Source organism: Pinus tabuliformis, chromosome 2_2 (genome assembly GCF_031772625.1).
Source record: "Pinus tabuliformis cultivar Carrire ecotype Pingquan chromosome 2_2, CPIR1, whole genome shotgun sequence".
Taxonomy (NCBI): Eukaryota; Viridiplantae; Streptophyta; class Pinopsida; order Pinales; family Pinaceae; genus Pinus; species Pinus tabuliformis.
The window spans coordinates 608909362-608929622 of record NC_142300.1 but is presented as its reverse complement, the minus strand read 5'-3'; the positions used below and the strand labels follow the sequence as shown (position 1 = coordinate 608929622).

The 20261-nt window shown below is 40.1% G+C and overlaps 1 protein-coding gene across 1 annotated transcript in view; it reads left to right on the top strand.

Moving 5' to 3' along the window:
• The window catches only part of LOC149194126 (putative LRR receptor-like serine/threonine-protein kinase At1g06840), a 370173-nt gene that overhangs the window by 143689 nt on the left and 206223 nt on the right, over positions 1-20261 (top strand). The window contains exons 5-7 of the mRNA XM_089405038.1: positions 4029-4172; positions 4367-4438; positions 4654-4725. Of these exons, the coding sequence (XP_089261164.1) occupies positions 4029-4172; positions 4367-4438; positions 4654-4725 (288 nt within the window). The remainder of the gene's footprint in view (positions 1-4028; positions 4173-4366; positions 4439-4653; positions 4726-20261) is intronic.

The window sequence follows — 20261 nt, the reverse complement described above, 5'->3', positions numbered from 1 at the left end:
AAGGAAACATGAGACATCTGACCGCTCACATCGTAATGAATCAAATCAAGTATCCCCGTCGCTCTGCTGTCACTACTGGGAAAAGGGGATTTGGCAAACTTGCCCATCGCACAACCTCTGCAAGTATCAAAGTGATCAGTACTGAAATCTGGCACACCTGTAGTGATCTCCTGCAATGTCCTCAAGGCTCCATGATACATATCTCCCATCCTGCGGTGCCAAATCTCACACAGCTCAGAACTGCTAGCTCTGCTGTCGGTACTACTGCTCAATGCCAAAAGGGGCTGAAATGCAAACTTGTACACCTTTGCATGGCGTACACCTATCACTCTAGCTGAATCAGCTGGAGTGCCCCTGGGATACATCAACACCTGTCCTCCCCTGAACAGTACCTCATATCCTCTGTCCTCCAAAGTTGAGATGAATATGAGGTTCTTCCTCATCCCTGGCACATAAATAACCTCTGACACCTTCAAGGGAGGTTTGGACTCCCTCTGAAATGTCACTGTCCCCACCCCGACTGCTCTAACAACTCTGTCATCACCAAGTACTACCTCAATATCAGTGCCACTCTCTGAAAGCTCTGAGAAGTACTCACGGACTCCTGTCATATGACGTGAAGCCCCACTGTCCACATACCAGATACCTGAAGATGCTCCGCTAATCGAGGGAAAAGCATGCTCCCTCTGAACCTGTGTGGCAGGTGATCCTGCACTAGAGGACTCACACATAGTGAACGCAAACTCCCGGTCAAAACGACCTGCAAAGTCCTCAATCTCTGCTGAAGCTGCCACGTCCTGGTTCTTCCCCTTCTTCTTCTTCTTCTCCGGACACACAACTGCATAGTGTCCCATCTTTTGACAATTCCAACACTTCACCTTGGAATAGTCCTTCTGTGTGTTCCCCTGTTTACCTTTACCTTTGCCTTTGCCCCCACCACCGCTTGTGGAAGCCTGCTTCTTCCCTTTGCCTTTCTTGCCTCCTGCCACCAGTGCTACGTCCTCATCCTGCTCAACTGGCTTGGCTGCCCCAAGCTGTCCTTTCCTGATCTCTGTCTGAATACAATCATCCCAAAACCTCTCCCATGTGGGAAGGGTCTCACGTGCACAAACCTTATCAGCAAAGTTCAACCATGAACGAGGGAGGCCATTCACTGCAATCCGCACCAACTCAGTGGATGGAATGGCCTCTCCAATTGCTGCCAACTCATCTCTCACATTGGTAATCTTTGTGAGATATCCAGCTGCACTATCATTCCCCATCTTAATGTTCTTCAGCTTCTCCTTCAGGACCATCTTCTGGTTCTCATTGGTACTCTGGTAGAGATTGGACAATGTTGTCCACATCTCATGGGCATTGCTCTTTCCTCTCACATGAGGAATGCAATGGTCTTTGATTCCGTCTAGAATCAGCCTCTTACCCTTATTGTTCTTCTTTTTATACTCAGCCAACTGAGTAACATCAGTGGGCACAACAACAGGGTTCTGTGCGGTATGCACCATGATATCCCAGACTTCTGCCTCCTCAAAGATACTCTGCATTCTCTCCTTCCAAACGCTGTAATTTATATGCCCATCCAGCCTATCCTCCACCCTCAATCCCAATGACATCCTGCTGTCCTAAAACTGAAAAATAGCACTGCTGTAGTAAAGATAAAACTGTTGTTTATGAAAAAATCAGCTTGCTGGAATTTTCTGAGTGAAAAATCAGCAACTGTAATTTTTCCTTTTGCTGTCCGAAACTGCCCTTCAGCACTCAAGCTCTGATACCATGTAGAAATTTCTGTTTTCCCACCCCGGTTTTCAGTTTCTCCTTATTTCTCCCATGTAGTTAAATGCCCATTCTCATAACCATACATTTAACAGACTGAAAAAAATAAATATTGCTGAAAACACAAATTCTGGAAAATTTTCAGAATGCTGGAAATTGCAGAATTAAAAATCAGCAATTGAAAACAGCCATTAAAACACATTAAAACACTGATATTTTTGGTCAACTTGACCCTGGAAAAACCCCCTACAACTCTTGGGGAAAACCAGTTTGAGAGCTCTTCTTTATTTCTGAAAATTGTCTTTTTACAGTGAGAATTATTCAGCAAAAAAATCAGCAAGCAAATTTACAACTTATCTCCTTTCCCGTGCCTCATAGCAATATGGAAATTACAGTAAACAGGACAGCAATAAATGATGTACGACCTCCGTTTTGTGTGCAGAAAAATCAGCAAACTGCTCCTCGATTTTTGTGCAAAAATCTGCCTTTCACTATGTGTTGAATCAGCTGTACAAATCTGCTCAACTGCTGCCTTGGAATGTGTGCCAAGCTGTTGTCTCATTCTCCTTCCTGCTCAGAAATCTCTCTTGCTCTCTTGCTCTCCTTCTCCCAATCTGCTCATGAAAGAATGAATGACCTTTTCCTCCTTTTCCTCCTTTAATATAACTCCAAGTGACTTTTGGGTGATCCAAGTGACTTTTGGGTGATCTCTAAATCCAATGGCTGAAATAGATTTAGATCAATGGTTGAGATTAAATGCTCATTTAAATCTCACTTTCTATTTTTTAATTCACCCCACTTTAATAAAGACCCACTTAGTCATTTATTTCCAAAGTCACTTTTCCTTTCTAATTTTTCATTGACTTTATAAAAGTCACTTTAAAATTAGACTTAATAACTTTATCATTTAAAGTCACTTTTAAATTAGATTTAACTTTATAAAATTATAAAGTCACTTTAGGAGAAAAATTAAATTCTTTTGGACACTTTTCCCTAGGCCAAAGATCAAAGCCTAAGGGAACCACCTGTCCTCCGGTACCAAATTTCAACACTCGTAAAAGGGGTAGAGGATCTCAGTGACTGAATACTTTATGACATGTAGATGACTCATGATATACATTTATTATATTTTTTGTTGATATTTTGACTCTTGAGAGTTGAGACTCAGATAAGACTCAAGATTCAGAAGTTGATTCACTATTTTGATATGTGATATAGCACTAGACTTTATATACATATTAATATATTATAGATTAGCTTTCTTTACATGTTTATGTGTAAAAGCATTTATTTGATCATGATGTTGTGGATACTCTAGATGTTAAAAAAACATTAAATGAATATTTTTGTGTTTTTTTAAATTTTGCCGACTTTTTGCCGATTTTTTCAAAAAACTCCCAACTTTAACGAGTTTTTCAACTTTTCGACCCTTGCCGATTTAATCCCGACTTCGACTTTTTCCACATTGGTTAAAATCCATAAAGAGAAGGGGGTTTAGGCTATGGTGACATTTGGCCACTACCCAATTGTTGTCTCTTGGTCTAGTTTATGCCTTGTAGGTTTTTCCTCTCCAGTGCCTGCTAGATTTTGTGGCAACCCTCGCAATAGAAATGTCCTTCTTGCTCTCGTGCTATGCCTCTCCATTGGCTTGTATGTTTATATTTGTCTCTTAGGTCACTTAGAAGTTAGGAAGGCCTTCTTTCCTTCAAGAGCCCTCCAACTCAACCTTAACAATAAATTAGAACTTCCTTGGGTTCCAAGCCCACTCCTTTGGGTCCAAAACCCCAAACTTTGAGTGCATTGCCCACACACTTACTTTGTGGGTGTTTCTCTCTCACAAGCTTAGCACCAAGGACATTTGAGAGTACCTCCCGATGCTATCCAATTTCAACAGTGTTATTAACAGATTTTGATTTATCAATTTTCATAAGTGTCAATCCTACATCCATTGGTACCCTGTTGGGACTCCAATCTCCCATTATGAGCTTTTTCAGCAACTCCAATGGATACTTTGATTGTTAAGTAAAATATTCTATATTTCTGTTGCCAAACTTTGATTCTAATACTATTCCTTACTTTTACATCAATGAGCAGTTTTAATATTAGGTAGATACTTTACAAATTAATGCATGAAGTCTGTTTAAAAGAAGGTAATTCTGAATTCAGAGAAGGAATTTATGTCTTGTTCTTTCCTTGCTATATTTTAGAATCATTTATGAATGCTCTGAGATGTGACCATTCCTTCTGTTATGTTATAGGCTTCTGAATGGAAACCAGTTATCAGGTCCATTGCCTGAAGAGCTTGGTTACCTTCACCATTTGATCAGATTACAAATTGATCAGAACAACATATCGGGGCCGATACCAAAGTCCTTTGGAAACCTGAAAAAAGCATTGCACATGTGAGTTCTTTGTGATTGCGATCAAGTTTTCTGTACAGAAATATATTATGGCAGAAATATTGGAAATATGAATTTCTTTGACTTACAGGCTAACCAACTTCTAGGGAAAGGTTAACATGTTGGGAATTAAAGACTATGTACTCATTGAAAATGCTCTAATTCCTTAGATTTGGTGTTATGTACTTTGTATGCAGTCATATGAATAATAACTCACTGAGTGGTAAAATACCAAAGGAGCTTTCCAAACTTCCAGAGTTGATTCATCTGTAAGTTCTGGCCTTTGTTTAAAATTATCTTGACGTAGAATGTGTAAGGTATTAGTCTGAAAATTGTGGAATTCTAGTTTTTCTAGATATACTGTATACGTTAAGGACAAAACTTAAAGTATATTTCCAACTATTTTCATTTGCTATGCATTGTTACTTGCATACAATAAGGTTGTTACCCTTTGGCTGAAATTATATGTTTTTTGTTTTTGCAGTTTATTGGACACTAACAACTTGACAGGCGAAATTCCCCCTGAATTAGCAAATACGCCAAAACTGGAAATATTGTAAGTTTCTTTCATAAATGTGAGTTCTAGTAGAATATATCATACCTATTTAAATTTCTGACCTCCTAAAAACATTGAAGAACTAGACAGTTATTATTATTATTTTTAAATTTTATTTTACTTCAGCGGATATTGCAATGCATTGTCACTATAAGAATTTGATGGCAAATTCCGCATTTTGATTGTTAAGTTGGTTTCTATATCAATCATTACTTTTCTATTTGGGACCCCAGAGAGGAATAAGAGAGAAAGCATGATTATTATAAATACAACAGTCAATAAAAATACTTCCTTGTACATTTTAATTTCATAACCAAACACCATGACATATTATTAATCAGTTAATGTTACATAAAAATTTGAACAGCTTGCTGCACCTCAAAGTGACCAACATAAGAACATTAATCTCAATATTAATGTGCTTTTAAGGAACCTATATAACCATGCAATGATACATGTGAAAACTTTTTTTGGGTGCCTGCCTTTAGGAAAAGGTAGTTTTGAAGGGATTATGTGTGGTCCATTGGGTGATTTAATAATAATATTTTGTATCTTATTGTGATCAAGATTCAGGGGTTCATATGCAGTTTGCAGCCCAGAAATCTTCTAAATAGAAAAGTATGCAACACTATAGTGAATAATTAATAGGAAGGAAACAAACAAACAAGAAGAAAACAAGTTTATGTATCCTCAATTCAATGTTGTGGAAGCATCAGATATGCGAATCACTGTTGCAAGGTCGACATACTTGTAACCCACTAATGTAATTCTCACGGCCTATCATGTTAGAACAGAAACCTCATAAATCACTGCCATGAAAACCAAAATTTTGCAATCATATACAAGACATTCATGCAAAATCAAGCCCTGTGTTAGCAAGATTCCTTGATCTATTTCTTTACCTGTTTCTAAAGGAGTTTCGGCAGACAGGAGGGATATGGCTTGTATCAGGGGTGATTGACCCTGATAGAGTTATCAGGCAAGAGCCGCATGCTGGAATATTCACCAATACGGAGAAGGGTGCGGGGGGGAAGGGGTGGGGGCGGTGAATCAGTATTAGGCACTTTTTACTATTTTAATCATTTCATGTAAACATTAACAATTAACATTGCCATTCAACAATGCACAACATCACACACAGTACACAAGAGAGTTTTACGCGGAAAATCAAGCTAGAGAAAACCATAGAATGCTTTTAATATAGATCTTAAAGATTACATCAACAAGAAGCTCCAACTTCCAAGATTCTCTAGCAACGGCTAGAAGCGGGAACCAACCCCTTGGTTTTATTAGCTCCAATTAAAAGGATGCACCAACACCCTGCAAGCACTAACTTGCTGCCCTAGCACCACCCTACCACCTTGAAGATTGAAGATGTTCTCCTACTGCAACCTGAACAAGTCTTCGGTCTCCTCCATGCACCACCCTACCATCCTTATGATAAGATAACTGAATAAGATATATTACACTTGATATGCTACTCAGCCATTGCGCTTGATTACTCCATTACATAACCACTGCTTTGACCACACTGTTGTCAATAACACTGCTGTAATGCGTCTGCTTCTGTCCAACTCTCATAACACTGTCACAATACTGCTGTCAGTGGTCTTAGTATCACTGCTATCAACTCCACACACTGACACTGCATTGCCTTTGTTTTTCTCCAATAGCCACTCATTGGTATGCTTTCATACCTTGTAACAATAGTACTGTCAATAATTTAATACAAAAACCTCTCTGCAGTGCCAACCCTATTTCTACCCAATGCATAAACACTGCCAAACCCTAGCAACGTGTTACCACACAATCTAGCGGGGCCCTAGGAAGGGAAGACCGAAGGGATAGCTACTAGACTGAGTGAAAACATTGGGACAATGACCCACTGTCACCTCAGTCAAGGGCCCCTGCTCTTTACAAACTTTCACTAATAGTAGGAGTCCTGGTAACTTGGTAAGAAGGGAATCACTTAGAATGGATAGATCTATGTTTTAAGTGTGAAGTGATTCCACCAAGCCCATTCAAGGGGAGACACAACAATTGCTCAATGCTTCAAGGAAGCTAACACGTTCTCCAAGAAAAGCTTTAAGATGAAGAGATCAAGACTTAGGGTTTTAGATATGATAACGATAATAGGTATTTCTAAGGTCAAGACTCTAGGAGATGAGGAAGGACCTTTCAAGGAAGCTGTATGTGATTCTTTAATGCTTCTAAGAGGCTCTTCGCTTCCTTTGAAAGACCTAGGAAAGACTTGTGCTAGACCTAGGGTTTTATGAATAATCATGGGAAGGAATTCTTCCAAGGTACTCACTAGGTCAAGGAAAACAAGGATAAAGTCTTTCTTATGATTTATTCCAATGAATAGTATGCTCATACAACCATCATGAAAGCCACCTATCTAAGGAAATACAAGCTAGGTTTCCCTTCTAGGGCACACCTAGGGCACAATAATTTATATATCGACCACCATGAGAAATAAATCAAAATTGGAGATTCTCTAGGCAAGACCTCAAGGAAGAGTCTTGTCTGAACTAAATCAAAAAACTCACTCTCCAAAATATTTCACTTGATGCCCTAGCTAGCCGTCCTAGGAAAGGGAGGCCTAAAATTTAATGTTAATTTTAGTTAACAATGGTATGTTTTATGCTTAGCACAATTTACTTCAATGTTCCTTTAGTAGCCCAATAACAATTTCCAATTTCCAATAGCAATCACAATAATCACATTGATAGTAAGGGTAGATAGAATATAAAATAAATTGCAGAAGACAAGCCAAGACAAGAGGACACCAAATTTGGTATGCCAGGGAAAAACCCCAATGTGGGGAAACCCTTTGATCAATTTTTCTTATTATTAAATCAAAAGTTCAACAAAGAGAGAGAGTACAAAAGCATGGCACGTGTGGCTTCTATGATCGTTCGATTCTTTCTTTCAACAAATCCATTTTGCTCAGGAGTGTATGCAATGGTTGTCTCCTTCTTAATGCCAGCTTCTCTAAAATAGTCATTGAATTCATTTGATTCATATTCAGTCCCATTGTTAATCCTCAATATTTTCAGCTTCTTCCCTGTTTGATTCTCCACCAAGGCTTTGAAAACATGAAACCATTTGAATACTTCATCCTTCTTCTTCAAGAAATAGATCCATGTTTTGCGAGAGAAGTCATCCACAAAAATAACTTAATATAAGTATCCTCCTAATGCTGTTACAGGCAACATACTAGTTAGGTCGGAATGGAATTGTTGAAGAATATCATTAGTTTGATTTTCGCTTGAGGGGAATGCTCCCCTTGTAAGTTTCCAAGCTGCACAACCCTGATAAACACCTTCATGATTCATATTGAAATCGGGCATACCTATGACCATCTTCCTTACCCTAGGGAAGGCTTTGTAATGAAGGTGGTGAAATCTCCGGTGCCACAATTCAGATTGAAGAGAAGTATAGGAAGACATGGCTCCCAAAGGACTTCCTCCAACTTGATAAAGACCATCAACCCAAAATCCAAGTGTAAATGCGTCTTTGGGGTTTCTGTGCCAAAGACTTACCTTTCCATCAACGAATGCTACCTTGAACCCTTTATCTTCCATCACATAAATAGATACCAAGTTCTTCTTCAAATCAAGCACGTACAATACTTCTTGTAGATGGATAGTTTGACCTTGATTCAAGTGAAGAGTGACGATACCTATTCCTTTCACGGGATAGGTGGCATTATCTCCAAGTATGATTTGCAAGTTAGTCTTCTTTTCAACCAAATTTGAAAGGGCCTCTTTGTACCTAGTGAAGTGCCTTGAGGCTCCACTATCAATCAACCAATGATCCAATGTATCTGGAGAAGAGGCAGTAGATAAAGTGGAAATAAGATACATTACTTTCCTCATACTTGAAATTTCTTGATCTTTTGGGAGGACGACCATTTCCATATCGTGTAGCCAGAGCATTCCTCTTTCCTTTGTTGTTGAACTTGTTGTTCCTTTGATTTCCATTGCCTTTGTATTTGTTGTTGTCATCATCCCTTGGAGTATCCTTCTTGTGAGGACACTCTCTAGCATAGTGGCCAAACCTATTGCAATTGTAACATCTTCCTTTTCTTCCTTCTTTGAATCTCGACTTAAATCCTTGACCTTGTCTTCTTGGACCAACATTGTTCTTCCTTTTAGCATGAACAGAGAAAGCGGTAGGATCATTTCCATTTGAGGGCTTATCTCTCTCCATCATCCTTATTTCTTCTTGAGTGCATCTAGCCAATAATTCATCAAAACCCGAAATCCTGTCATTGTTGAGGATGGTGGTGTTAAACACATCCCATGCTCTTGTAAGACCTCCAAGTGCAATAAGAGTGAGCTTCCTGTCACCAACAACTTCTCCAATAGATAGGAGGTCATTCTTGATTTTAATAATCCTCATGAAGTAGGATTGAATGGACTCTCCTCTATCCATCTTGATGTCTTTCAACTTGTTTTTGAGGAAGAGGACTTGATTTGCATTGTTTACTTTGAACATCCCAACCAACTTGTCATACATCTCCTTACATGTTTCCAAATCAGAAATATAGGTAACCAAAGGTTTGTGAATGGAATCTAAAACAATTTTCTTAGCTTTGACCTCACCTTTCTTGTACTTTGTGTTGAAAATAGCAACAAGAAATGTTAAAAATAGAATCCAGAAATTTCAATTTAATTTGTCTTTGAATTAAATTGAGAATTAAAATTGTAATTCTTTTCTCATAGCAACTTGTAACAGTTAACTAAGTTAACTTAGGAATTTCGAGTTGGAAGTCTTTTGGAAATCATGTTGTTAATTTTAGGTATGTTCTATGCTGAGAGCAATTTATTTCAATTTTCACAGTTAGCTCGATATCTTTTCCAGATTAGCAATCACATTAGCATAATAGTAAATTACAGATAGAACATAAACATAAATCACAGAAGAAAAGCCAAGACAAGAGGACACAAGATGTGGTGCTAGCCAGGGACAAACCCCAATGTGGGGAAACCCTTGATCAATTCTTCATATATGTTCTTCAATAGTTCAGCAGAGAGAGAGATAGTACATTTACAAATGAAGTCAACACTTTGACTTATCTAAATAAGAGCATAGATCATCTCTAAGAAGATGATACATGAGGTAGCTGAACTCAGTTGAAGACATGCTGCTTCAACTGATTCTCCAAGGTGACTCCATCACCATGTTGCACCTATCATTGTGTTGCTCCTGATCATCATGCTGCATCTCACTATGCTGCACCATGCTGCACCCATCATCACTATGCTTCATCTCATCATGCTTCACTAATCATGACTGTACCCATCACTGTACTGTTGTACTAGGTTGAGCTCTACATTTCACTATGTTGCACCCAAATGCATGCTGCAATATCTTATCATCCTGCTGCACCTCATTGTGTTGTGTGCACTATGCTGCACTGTACATCATGCTATACGTTGCTGCTCCTATGGTTGCAGCTCCCATTGTTGTACCATTGTTGCACCAGGTACCATTGCTGCACCATGTACTTTATGTCCCATCTATCATTGCTCCACCATGAACCATTTGTTGCACTATGAACTATTTTTGCTATGTACCATTTCTGCTATGTCATGATCAAATTCAGGTCAACACTTTGACCCAACAATCCTCTACTATTTGCACTACTGTGCCTGCACTTCTGGTTAGGTCATGTACCATTGCCCTTAACCCAACACATAGTCAGCAAGACTAGACCTCAAGTGTTTCCGCCTACCTTGGAGAGGCTCCTCCCATGCCACGTTGTCCTCTTAAGGTTCTATCCACCTCAACACAGCCCTAGAATACCTCCAATTGTTTGCTATGGCCTGCAGCCTAGCAATAGCTTGTTGTAGCTTTCAACGTCCTCCAAAATGTGCTCAAACAGTCACCCAATTGCCAGCGTATTGCTCCTCCTCTACTCAGCCTAGTAGCTTGCCCTCTTGGCCCTAGAATAAAAAACTTTCTCCCATGTAGGACTGCCTCTACTTGCTGCGGCTAGGGCGTGATAGACCTGCAGCTAGGGCAGCGTGTATAGGGCTTAGATTTCCCTGCTAAGACTGTGTTTGACATCCTTTAGACAACTAGGTTAGGGTAGCGTATGAGGGCCTCCTATCTGCATTGAAGGGCTGTCTCAAACCTTCCTTGACTGCGGCTGGGGACAATGTATGTGTCTTCCTTAGACAACCTATAGAAGGCTTCTCCTAGCAGCGTAGCTAAACCCTCCTTAATAGCATTAAATCTTCTCCTTTAAGACATCGTTAAGGTCTCTATGATTGTGATAAGATTTCTCCTTCATGTCTTCAATTAGGATGTCTTCTTATCTGTGATAAGGCCTCTTCTAGGACCCCTTTAGGGCATCATAAGACTACATTTAGGCTTCATGCTAAGGCTCCTTTCCTTATGTGTCTAGGCCTTCCTCTCTTAGACTTCTCTTCCACTAAAACCCAAAACAAGTGGAGAGAAATCAAGAGTGAAGTGTCTGTACCTATGACTCTCAAGTCACCTCTTTTTATACTAAAACGTTGAGCACACATGGGGGTTATTTGGTTGTTGGCCGACCTTGACGAATTGTCCCATAACAGAAATAAATTCATATATCCATGAATACTTATCAGAATCGGATGATATTTAGATCAATCCTACACCTCTTGATGAGAGGGATCCAAGAAAAATATCAGCTTCCATAAATAAGATAACTCACATGGATTTTGGCCCTAGTTGCGAATTTTATAGGGGTCCAGGATGAGTTAATTGTGAGTTGTAATTAGATAACTCAGTTTACTGAGTTAAGTTAAGTTAAATTAATTCCAAACTATTTGAGGAACTAATAGTGAGTTAATAGTCAGTTGGTGCACTAATGCATTAACTAATGCTACTCCAGTTAACTAAAGATTCCCTCATCAGAAACTCATGCATGTCGATTATGAGAAAGACCTAGTTGAGACTAGAGTGTAGGGACAATGTACTATCAGTTGTATAATTTTCTGAGTTGTACAGATGATGCATGCAATCCGGAACCGAACCTTGAAGGGATTGCGCAGTTTTGGATGCACTGGATTCCCATTAGTATGGGCTAGTCAGCCATAGGAATTGCGCAAGGAAATAGGGAATTGGAAAGCAGCAGAAGAGGCTAGAGATTGGCTTGAGGTTGCTTGTGAGCTGGGATATTGATCATACTGAGTGCTGGGATTGTTCTTGTGAGAACACGCATTGTATTATCATCTTGGATTTCTGATTTAATGCAACACAGATAGTGGGGTTTTGAGCTGTGGCTTTCCGTGAATATTTATTGTGTTATGTGCCATTGATTTGTCTTCCTCTTGCTATTATTGTTTTCATTGATCTATTGGCTTCCGCTAGTTAAAAGTAGAAGTAGATTCTTGTCCTGTGGTTTAGTAAATTGCATGAGCTTGTGAATCTACAAGAAAATTCTACATGGTATCAAAGCTGGATTTCTTTGGGCCGCGAGTTTGCAGAGCACAGATTTGAAAATGTTTATGCAAAATTTTCAGAAACAAATAGCAGATTTGGATTCCTTGCAAAAAGATACCCAAATTCAAAAAAAAATCGGCCAAATCGGAGTTCGGATGAGGGAGATATCGTTGATTTAAAATCAACTCTTTTTTTAGAAAATTTCGTGACGGTGGGAGAAATGAAACAGATTGGTGTGCTAGCCAAGAACCTGTATGCATTTGAGGTACAAGATGCATGGAAAGCCTTGAGGAGCAAGGCAAAGGCTGGAGACTTGGTGGTTGAGAGAGAGAGTAAATTACCTCTCAACATGCAGCCCCAAAAGAAGCCTCAGAAGCAGCTTCAGGAAGTTGTGGAGCAGCCACAACTAGAGAAGCTGAGAGGAGACCGACTGGAGGCATCCACTCATGCAGAGACCTCTGGTAGGGTGAAATTTTGAGGCAGGTGGGTAGAGGGATCACATGCAGGCATATCTCCAGGTGTGAGGTGGGGTGATGTGAAGTGATAGTCCCAAGAGTGCTGAAATTGGGCACGGTCCATTGAGAGGTTTTATCTCATGGATCGTACCTTTCTACAGGAGCCCAAAGTACATGTGAAAATTCTATCACTGCAACAACTGATTTACTTTTCCTACTTATTCCACAAAAAGTTATTCATGAAATTACTTCAATAAACATTAAAATAAATATTGCTGCAGATATCACATCGTAATACAAAAACAAATGTATGCACAAGAACCAACACATTGACATAGTTATTTTGGACATCAGTCCCCGGAAAAACCCAATGCGGGAAAACTGGTGCAACAAGGGAGGTTTTTATTATTTTGTAATTCTTCAGTACAACAGGGTGCCAAACTGGCTTACCCACAGAGAGAAATAATTCTCCAACACTTCTCCCAATCCCAGCGTCAGCGGGACTGACCTCAATGTGGCCTCTCCAACCCTCTGCGTCACCCACGTATGCCCAGCTAGTGACTGCGCAGTCTTCTGCTGCCTCTATGTCTACCTGAAAAGCCTTGCGTCTGCCTCTCTTGCCTCAGTGCAGATCTTCAGTGGCTGATCCCGCCTCTCTGCTCCGTAATTGCTGCCTCCTGACTGCTCACCAGACCACTGGTTCAATTTCTCAGCTAAACCCGCTCCAGAAATTGAACTGACTGGTCTCTCTCAGTGTGTTCTCCACGTGACCCTCAAGCCTCCTCTTATACTTTTCTCATTGACACATCAACGATCGAGATTAAGTCCCTAATCAACGACTAAGATTAGATCTGGCTTGATCCATGACTTTTGGACCATTCTCACACAGTTTTATATTAATTCACATAAGTATTTTATTTTCCCTAAGTTTAGACTTAGGGACTCCATTAAAAATATTAATTATTTTAATATCTCCCAAACTATTTAGAATCTGACCAAACCCTTATTGGGTATTGGAGATCTCATGTGCTTTATCCTCCCCACCAATTTTCGTGGCTAGAGCACATTCGATGCTACCCTAAATCAACACTCCCTCTTAGCGAGGATTGTGCTCTAGTAATACTCCTCACTAAGCATCACTCTGATCATTCGGCATCGGTCCCTGTGCTGATGCTAGGCCTGCTGCCCAACATCCTCTGTCCCGCTGCATCTTGTACTGCTACATATGTACTGCAACTCCCTCTGCATCTGTACTATTGCTAGTCCTTTATCCCAACACTACAACTCCCTCTTCATCCTTGCTGTTATTACTCCCATTTCTGCTACTGAAATGGGTTCTTTACCATCCCCATCTTTTCCCTGAAGTAGTCAACTTAGTACTTCCAAGGGCCTTGGTGAGGATGTCCACCGCTTGTTCTCCTGTAGGAGTGTAGCTCAACTGTACATCGCCTCGTTGGACACAGTCTGTGACAAAGTGACACTGGATATCAATATGCTTCGACCTATCATGAAACACTGGATTCTTAGAGAGCTTGATGCAACTCTAATTATCGCACATGATCCTGGTGGCTTCCATATTCCTTCTGAATAGGTTCACAAGCAATTTTTAAGCCATATGGCCTCACACAAAGTTGTGCTTGCCACCATATATTCTACCTCAGATGAGCTCAGAGCCACAAACTTCTATTTCTGACTGCACCAAGAGGTCATTCCCAATCCAAAGTTGAAACAGTACCCAGAGGTACTTTTCCGATCCACTAAACTTCCTGCCCAATCTGCATCAGTAAATCCACTCTATCTGATCTCCTTACTCTTGGTGTACAAGAGTCCATAATCAACTGTTCCCTGTAAGTACATGAGAACATGTTTGGCTTCTGCCCTGTGCGCCCTCTTCAGTTCCACCATGAACTAACTGAGGGAGTTGATAGCGCAGCAAATGTCTGGCCTAGTATTGACCAAACACATCAGGGGCCCTATGAGTTGCCTGTATAGGGTGGGATCAACATCCTTGTCTTCTGATGCATCAATTTTCTTCCAGTAGGTCTACAGTCCTCCATCCCAAATCTTTTCAGGATTTTTGTAGCATACCTTCCTTGCCCAAGGAAGATTTCTCCCTTTTGTTGCCAAACTTCCAACCGTAGGAAGTAGTGCATTCGTTCCAAATCCTTCATATCGAATTCTGTGGCTAGATTCTTCTTGCAGTGCCCAATGAGTCTGGATGATGCTATCAGAAAGAGATCATCTACATACAATACTAAGATTAGCGGCTCATTCTTTACAACCAGATAATAGAGATTTGGATCCGCATCACTCTTGACAAACCCCATCTTCTGCAAGTAGCCATCTATTTGACCATACCATGCTCTCGATGCCTGTTTCAGCCCATACAAGGCTTTATTCAATTTGCATACATGAGACTTCTTCTCATGAGTTTCAAAGCCCTATGGTTGTTCAATGTATACCTCATCTTCTATTACCCCATTCAGAAATGTCGTTTTGACATCCATTTCATGGATCTCCCATCCCATCTGGGCTGCAAGAGATGTCACAATTCTAATATATGTATACCTGACTACCGGGGCGAAGGTCTCGTCATAGTCAATCCCTTCCTTTTGAGCATACCCCTTAGCCACAAACCTGGCCTTGTGTTTCTCAACACTGTCATCTGCAACGTATTTGATCTTGTAGATCCATCTTGAACCTACCACTAATCCATCTTGAAGGTCTTGGCATAGTCAATCCCTTCCTTTTGAGCATACCCCTTAGCCACAAACCTAGCCTTGTATTTCTCAACGCTGTCGTCTACAGCGTATTTGATCTTGTAGATCCATCTTGAACCTACCACTGATCTGTATTGAGGTCTTGGCACCACCTCCCAGACATCGTTTACCATTATGGAGTTGTATTCCTCCACCATCGCATTAAGCCAAACCTGATGTTGAGCTGCCTCCTTGAAACTGGCAGGCTCTCCATCCTGAGCTACTAATGCCTGATATCTATCTGGTTGTTTTCACTCCCTCTTATTGTTTCTTGGCGCATCGATGAAGTCCTCTACATCTCACAGAACTTGACAAAGTTCCCTGCTAGTTCTTCCTCTGCCAGCAGGTGCTTCTGTTCGCTCCTCCTCCTCATCCTGAGAATCTTCCTGTCCTAAGGAAGAATTCTTTACTTCTGTTGGTTGAAGAGGCTTAACCAATGACTCCTCTTTCGACTACTCCTCGGAAGGCATCTCGTGAGATCTTCTAAAAGCCCTCTTCTCCATGAACTTTACATCTCGTCATACTACTACCTTCTTGCTCCCTGGAAGATAGATTATGTATGCCTTAGCATTCTCGCTATATCCCATTAGATATCCCTTTTCCATAGTCTGATCTAGCTTCTTCCTCTTTTCTTCGGGTATGCGGCAATATGCTAAACTCCCAAATATCCTGAAATGACTGATTTTAGGTGTCTTCCCTGTGAAGAATTTCTCTGGAGTAATCTTGCCTAATGCCTGATGAGGAGTCCTGTTCTGAACATAGACTGTTGTGTTGCATGCTTCCACCCATAGGAATTTTGGCATATCTTGATCTTACATCATGACCCTAGCTGCTTCTACAATAGTCCTGTTCTTTCTTTCTGCTACTCCATTCTGCTCCGGATCGTAGGGAGTTGTCCACTCTCTTCTAATGCCCTCCTTAGCGCAAAAATCAATGAAGTCTTTATTGACATACTCTACACCATTGTCTGAGCACAAAACTTTTATTTTCTTCCCAGTCGGATTCTCCGCCAGAGCCTTGAACTCCTTGAATCGACAGAAAACCTCATCCTTGGTTTTCAGAAAATAAATCCAAGTTTTCTTGAGTGGTCATCAATGAAGGTAAGGAAATACTTGGCACCACTGAGAGCTTTGACGAACATAGGTGCGTAGATATCTGAGTGTATCAATCCTAATACACTCTTGGCCCTGTGTTTGCTCCTAGGAAATGTTGCCTTGGCATACTTTCCTAGAGCACATCCCATGCATATATCATCTCATTCCATACTCAGATCTGAAACTCCTGTTACAATACTCCAGAGAATTCTCAGAGCTCTATGGTGCAAGTGACCCATTCTTCTATGCCATAGTTCGTTCAAGTCCTTGTCTCCATGACTGCCTATTAGTGCCATTGGTGATTCTAGTTCTAATCTATACAGCCAATTACTTTTGATCCCAATCTGCACTTTCTTTTTCCAGCTCGGTTGTTTGACGTATACCATCTCCTTGATGAAGTAGACATCATAGCCCTTGCCTTGTAGATGTGATATGGAGAGTAAGTTCATCCCCAATCCTGGTACACGTAGCACATTTGTAGCACGGAACCTTTCTCCCAATTCTGTTTGAAAGACTATGGTGCCATTCCATACTGCAGTACACTTTTCCTTGTTCCCCATGGTAATTTGAAAGTTCATCTTCTCTTCTTGATATTCTGAGAAACACTCCCCAATTCCCGTCATATGCCACGAGGCTCCATTGTCTATATACCATACTTCTGATGATGCAACACTAGTCATACACACCACTTCTTCTTCCAGCCTAGAAACTAACATTGAGAAATCAACATCTCTTTCTCTTGTGCAATATTCTAAAAATCTGCATGAGTCCCCTGATGTGGATACCTCTGCATCGTGGTCTCGACCCATAACTGATTTTCCCTTCCTGTCTCTGATTACTTGCTCTGATACCATGTGAAAATTCTATCACTGCAGCAACTAATTTACTTTTCCTACTTATTCCACAATAAGTTATTCATGAAATTACTTCAATAAACATTAAAATAAATATTGCTGCAGATATCACACTGTAATACAGAAACAAACATATGCACAAGAATCAACACATTGACACAGTTATTTTGGACATCAGTCCCCGGAAAAACCCAATGTGGGAAAACCGATGCAACAAGGGAGGTTTTTATTATTCAACAATTCTTTAGTACAATAGGGTGCCAAATAGGCTTACCCATAGAGAGAAATAATTCTCTAACACTTCTCCCAATCCCAGTGTCAGCTTGGCTGACCTTTGCGTGGCTCTCCAACCCTCTGCGTCAGCCCTGGGCCTCTTTGCGTCACCCACGCAGGCCCAGCCAGTGACTGCGCAGTCTTCTGCTGCCTCTGTGTCTTCCTGAAAAGCCCTTCTTCTGCCTCTCCTGCCTCAGCGCATATCTCCAGTGGTTGATCCTGCCTCTCTGCTATGTACTTGCTGCCTCCTAACTGCTCACCAGACCACTGGTTCAATTTCTCAGCTAACCTCGCTCTAGAAATTGAACTGATTGGTCTCCCTCAGTGTGTTCTCCAAGTGACCCTCAAGCCTCCTCTTATACTTTTCTCGTTGACACATCAATGGCTGAGATTAAGTCCATAATCAATGACTAAGACTAGATCTAGCTTGATCCATGACTTTTGTAGCATTCTAACAGAGTTTTATATTAATTCACATAAATATTTTATTTTCCCTAAGTTTAGATTTAGGGACTCCATTAAAAATATTAATTATTTTAATATCTTCCAAACTGTTTAGAATCTGCCCAAACCCTTTCTGGGTATTGGAGATGTCATGTGTCTTAGCCTCTCCACCAATTTTCGTGGCTAGAGCACATCTGATGCTACCCCAAATCAACAGTACATAGTAGGAGAAGGAATCAGTGGTGATTGATGCAATCAGAGATCAAAGTGACAAAGCCTAGAGCAGTCAAATACTGAAGAGCGCAGAGAAGGGTTGACAACAGTGCAAAAAGGCAGAGTCAACAAAAAAATAGATTTTTTAGTCGACAGAGGCGATAACAGTCAGAGACTTTTGATGACGGATGCATCATACTGATTTAGGTTTGATGTTTTTTTGTTTCTGGAGTTGTTGTTGCAACAACACTAGAGAGAAGTGTTTCCAAAGGTTCAGGATCAGGATAGAATTGAATTCCTTTCTTGTTGAGAGGGAGTGTTGAAAATAGCAACAAGAAATGTTAAAAATAGAATCCAGAAATTCCATTTTAATTTGTCCTTGAATTAGATTGAGAATTAAAATTGTAATTATTTTCTCATAGCAACTTGTAATAGTTAACTAAGTTAAGTTGACTTAGTTAACTTAGGAATTTCGTGTTGGAAGTCTTTTGGAAGTCATGTATATGTTCTCTATATTATAGGGGCTCAGGATGAGTTAATTGTGAGTTGTAATTAGACAACTCAGTTTACTGAGTTAAGTTCAGTTAAATTAGTTCTAAACTATTTGAGGAACTAATAGTGAGTTAACAGTCAGTTGGTGCGCTAATGCAGTAACTAGTGCTACTCCAATTAACTAAAGATTCCCTCATCAGAAACTCATGCATGTCGATTCTGAGAAAGACCCAGTTGAGACTAGAATGCATGGACAATGTATTATCACTTGTATAATTTTCTGAGTTGTACAAATGGTGCATGCAATCAGGAACTGAACCTTGAAGTGATTGCACAGTTTTGGATGCAATGGATTCCCATTAATATGGGCTAATCAATCATAGGAATTGTGCAAGGAAATAGGGGCTTGGAAAGCAGCAGAAGAGGCTAGAGATTGGCTTGAGCTTGCTTGTGAGCTGGGATATTGATCATATTGAGTTCTGAGATTGTTCTTTTGAGAACAAGTATTGTATTATCATCTTGGATTTTTGATTTAATGCAATACAAATAGTGGGGTTTTGAGCTGTGGCTTTCCCTTGATATTTATTGTGTTATGTGCCATTGATTTGTCTTCCTCTTGCTATTATTGTTTTCATTGATCTATTGGCTTCTGCTGGTTGAAAGTAGAAGTAGATTCTTGTCCTGTGCTTTAGTAAATTGCATGAGCTTGTGAATCTACAAGAAAATTCTACACTTTGTTTTTGCAGTAGTGGGTGCATTTGAAGGAGGCTTCACCACTCTTCCCTTTACATAGTCCATGGCATCATTCTCTTCCAAAGTCAAATCCAGAGACATCTTCCATGCAGGATAGTCGGATTTGTCCTTGAGATTGTGCTCGGATTTGAAGTATGATGTAGTCGTCATTGAAGCTAGCTCAAAATTCTTGTCTAACAACTTTCCTTATTGATTGCTTTTGTCACTCTCCCTTGGGATTTTCCTTCACCCAGGCTTTGATACCATGTTGATTTTAGTTAACAATGGTATGTTCTATGCTTAGCACAATTTACTTCAATTTTCCTTTAGTAGCCCAATAACAATGTCCAATTTCCAATAGCAATCACAATAATCACAATGACAGTAAAGGTAGATAGAACATAAAATAAACTGCAGAAGGCAAGCCAAGACAAGAGGTCACTAGATTTGGTCGATGTTAGGAAAAATCCCCAATGTGGGGAAAACCTTTTGATCAATTCTTATTATTAAATCAAAAGTTCAGTAGAGAGAGAGAGTAAAAAAGTCAAATAGACTTGCCCGATGCAAAGTCAAAACAACCCTATAAATTTCTGCAATCAGCTGTAGTCAAGCTTTAGCCCTAACCAAAAAGTCAACGCTAGTCAAATCAGTAACAAATCTTCCTCAAAGCAGCTCGGTCTTCCTTGGTTAAACTCGGCCTGATCAGGAGGATAAATTCAAACTAAAACAACTTTGTCAAACTTGGTCAAAGGAGAAAGAAGACTGCTATAATTTTCTACA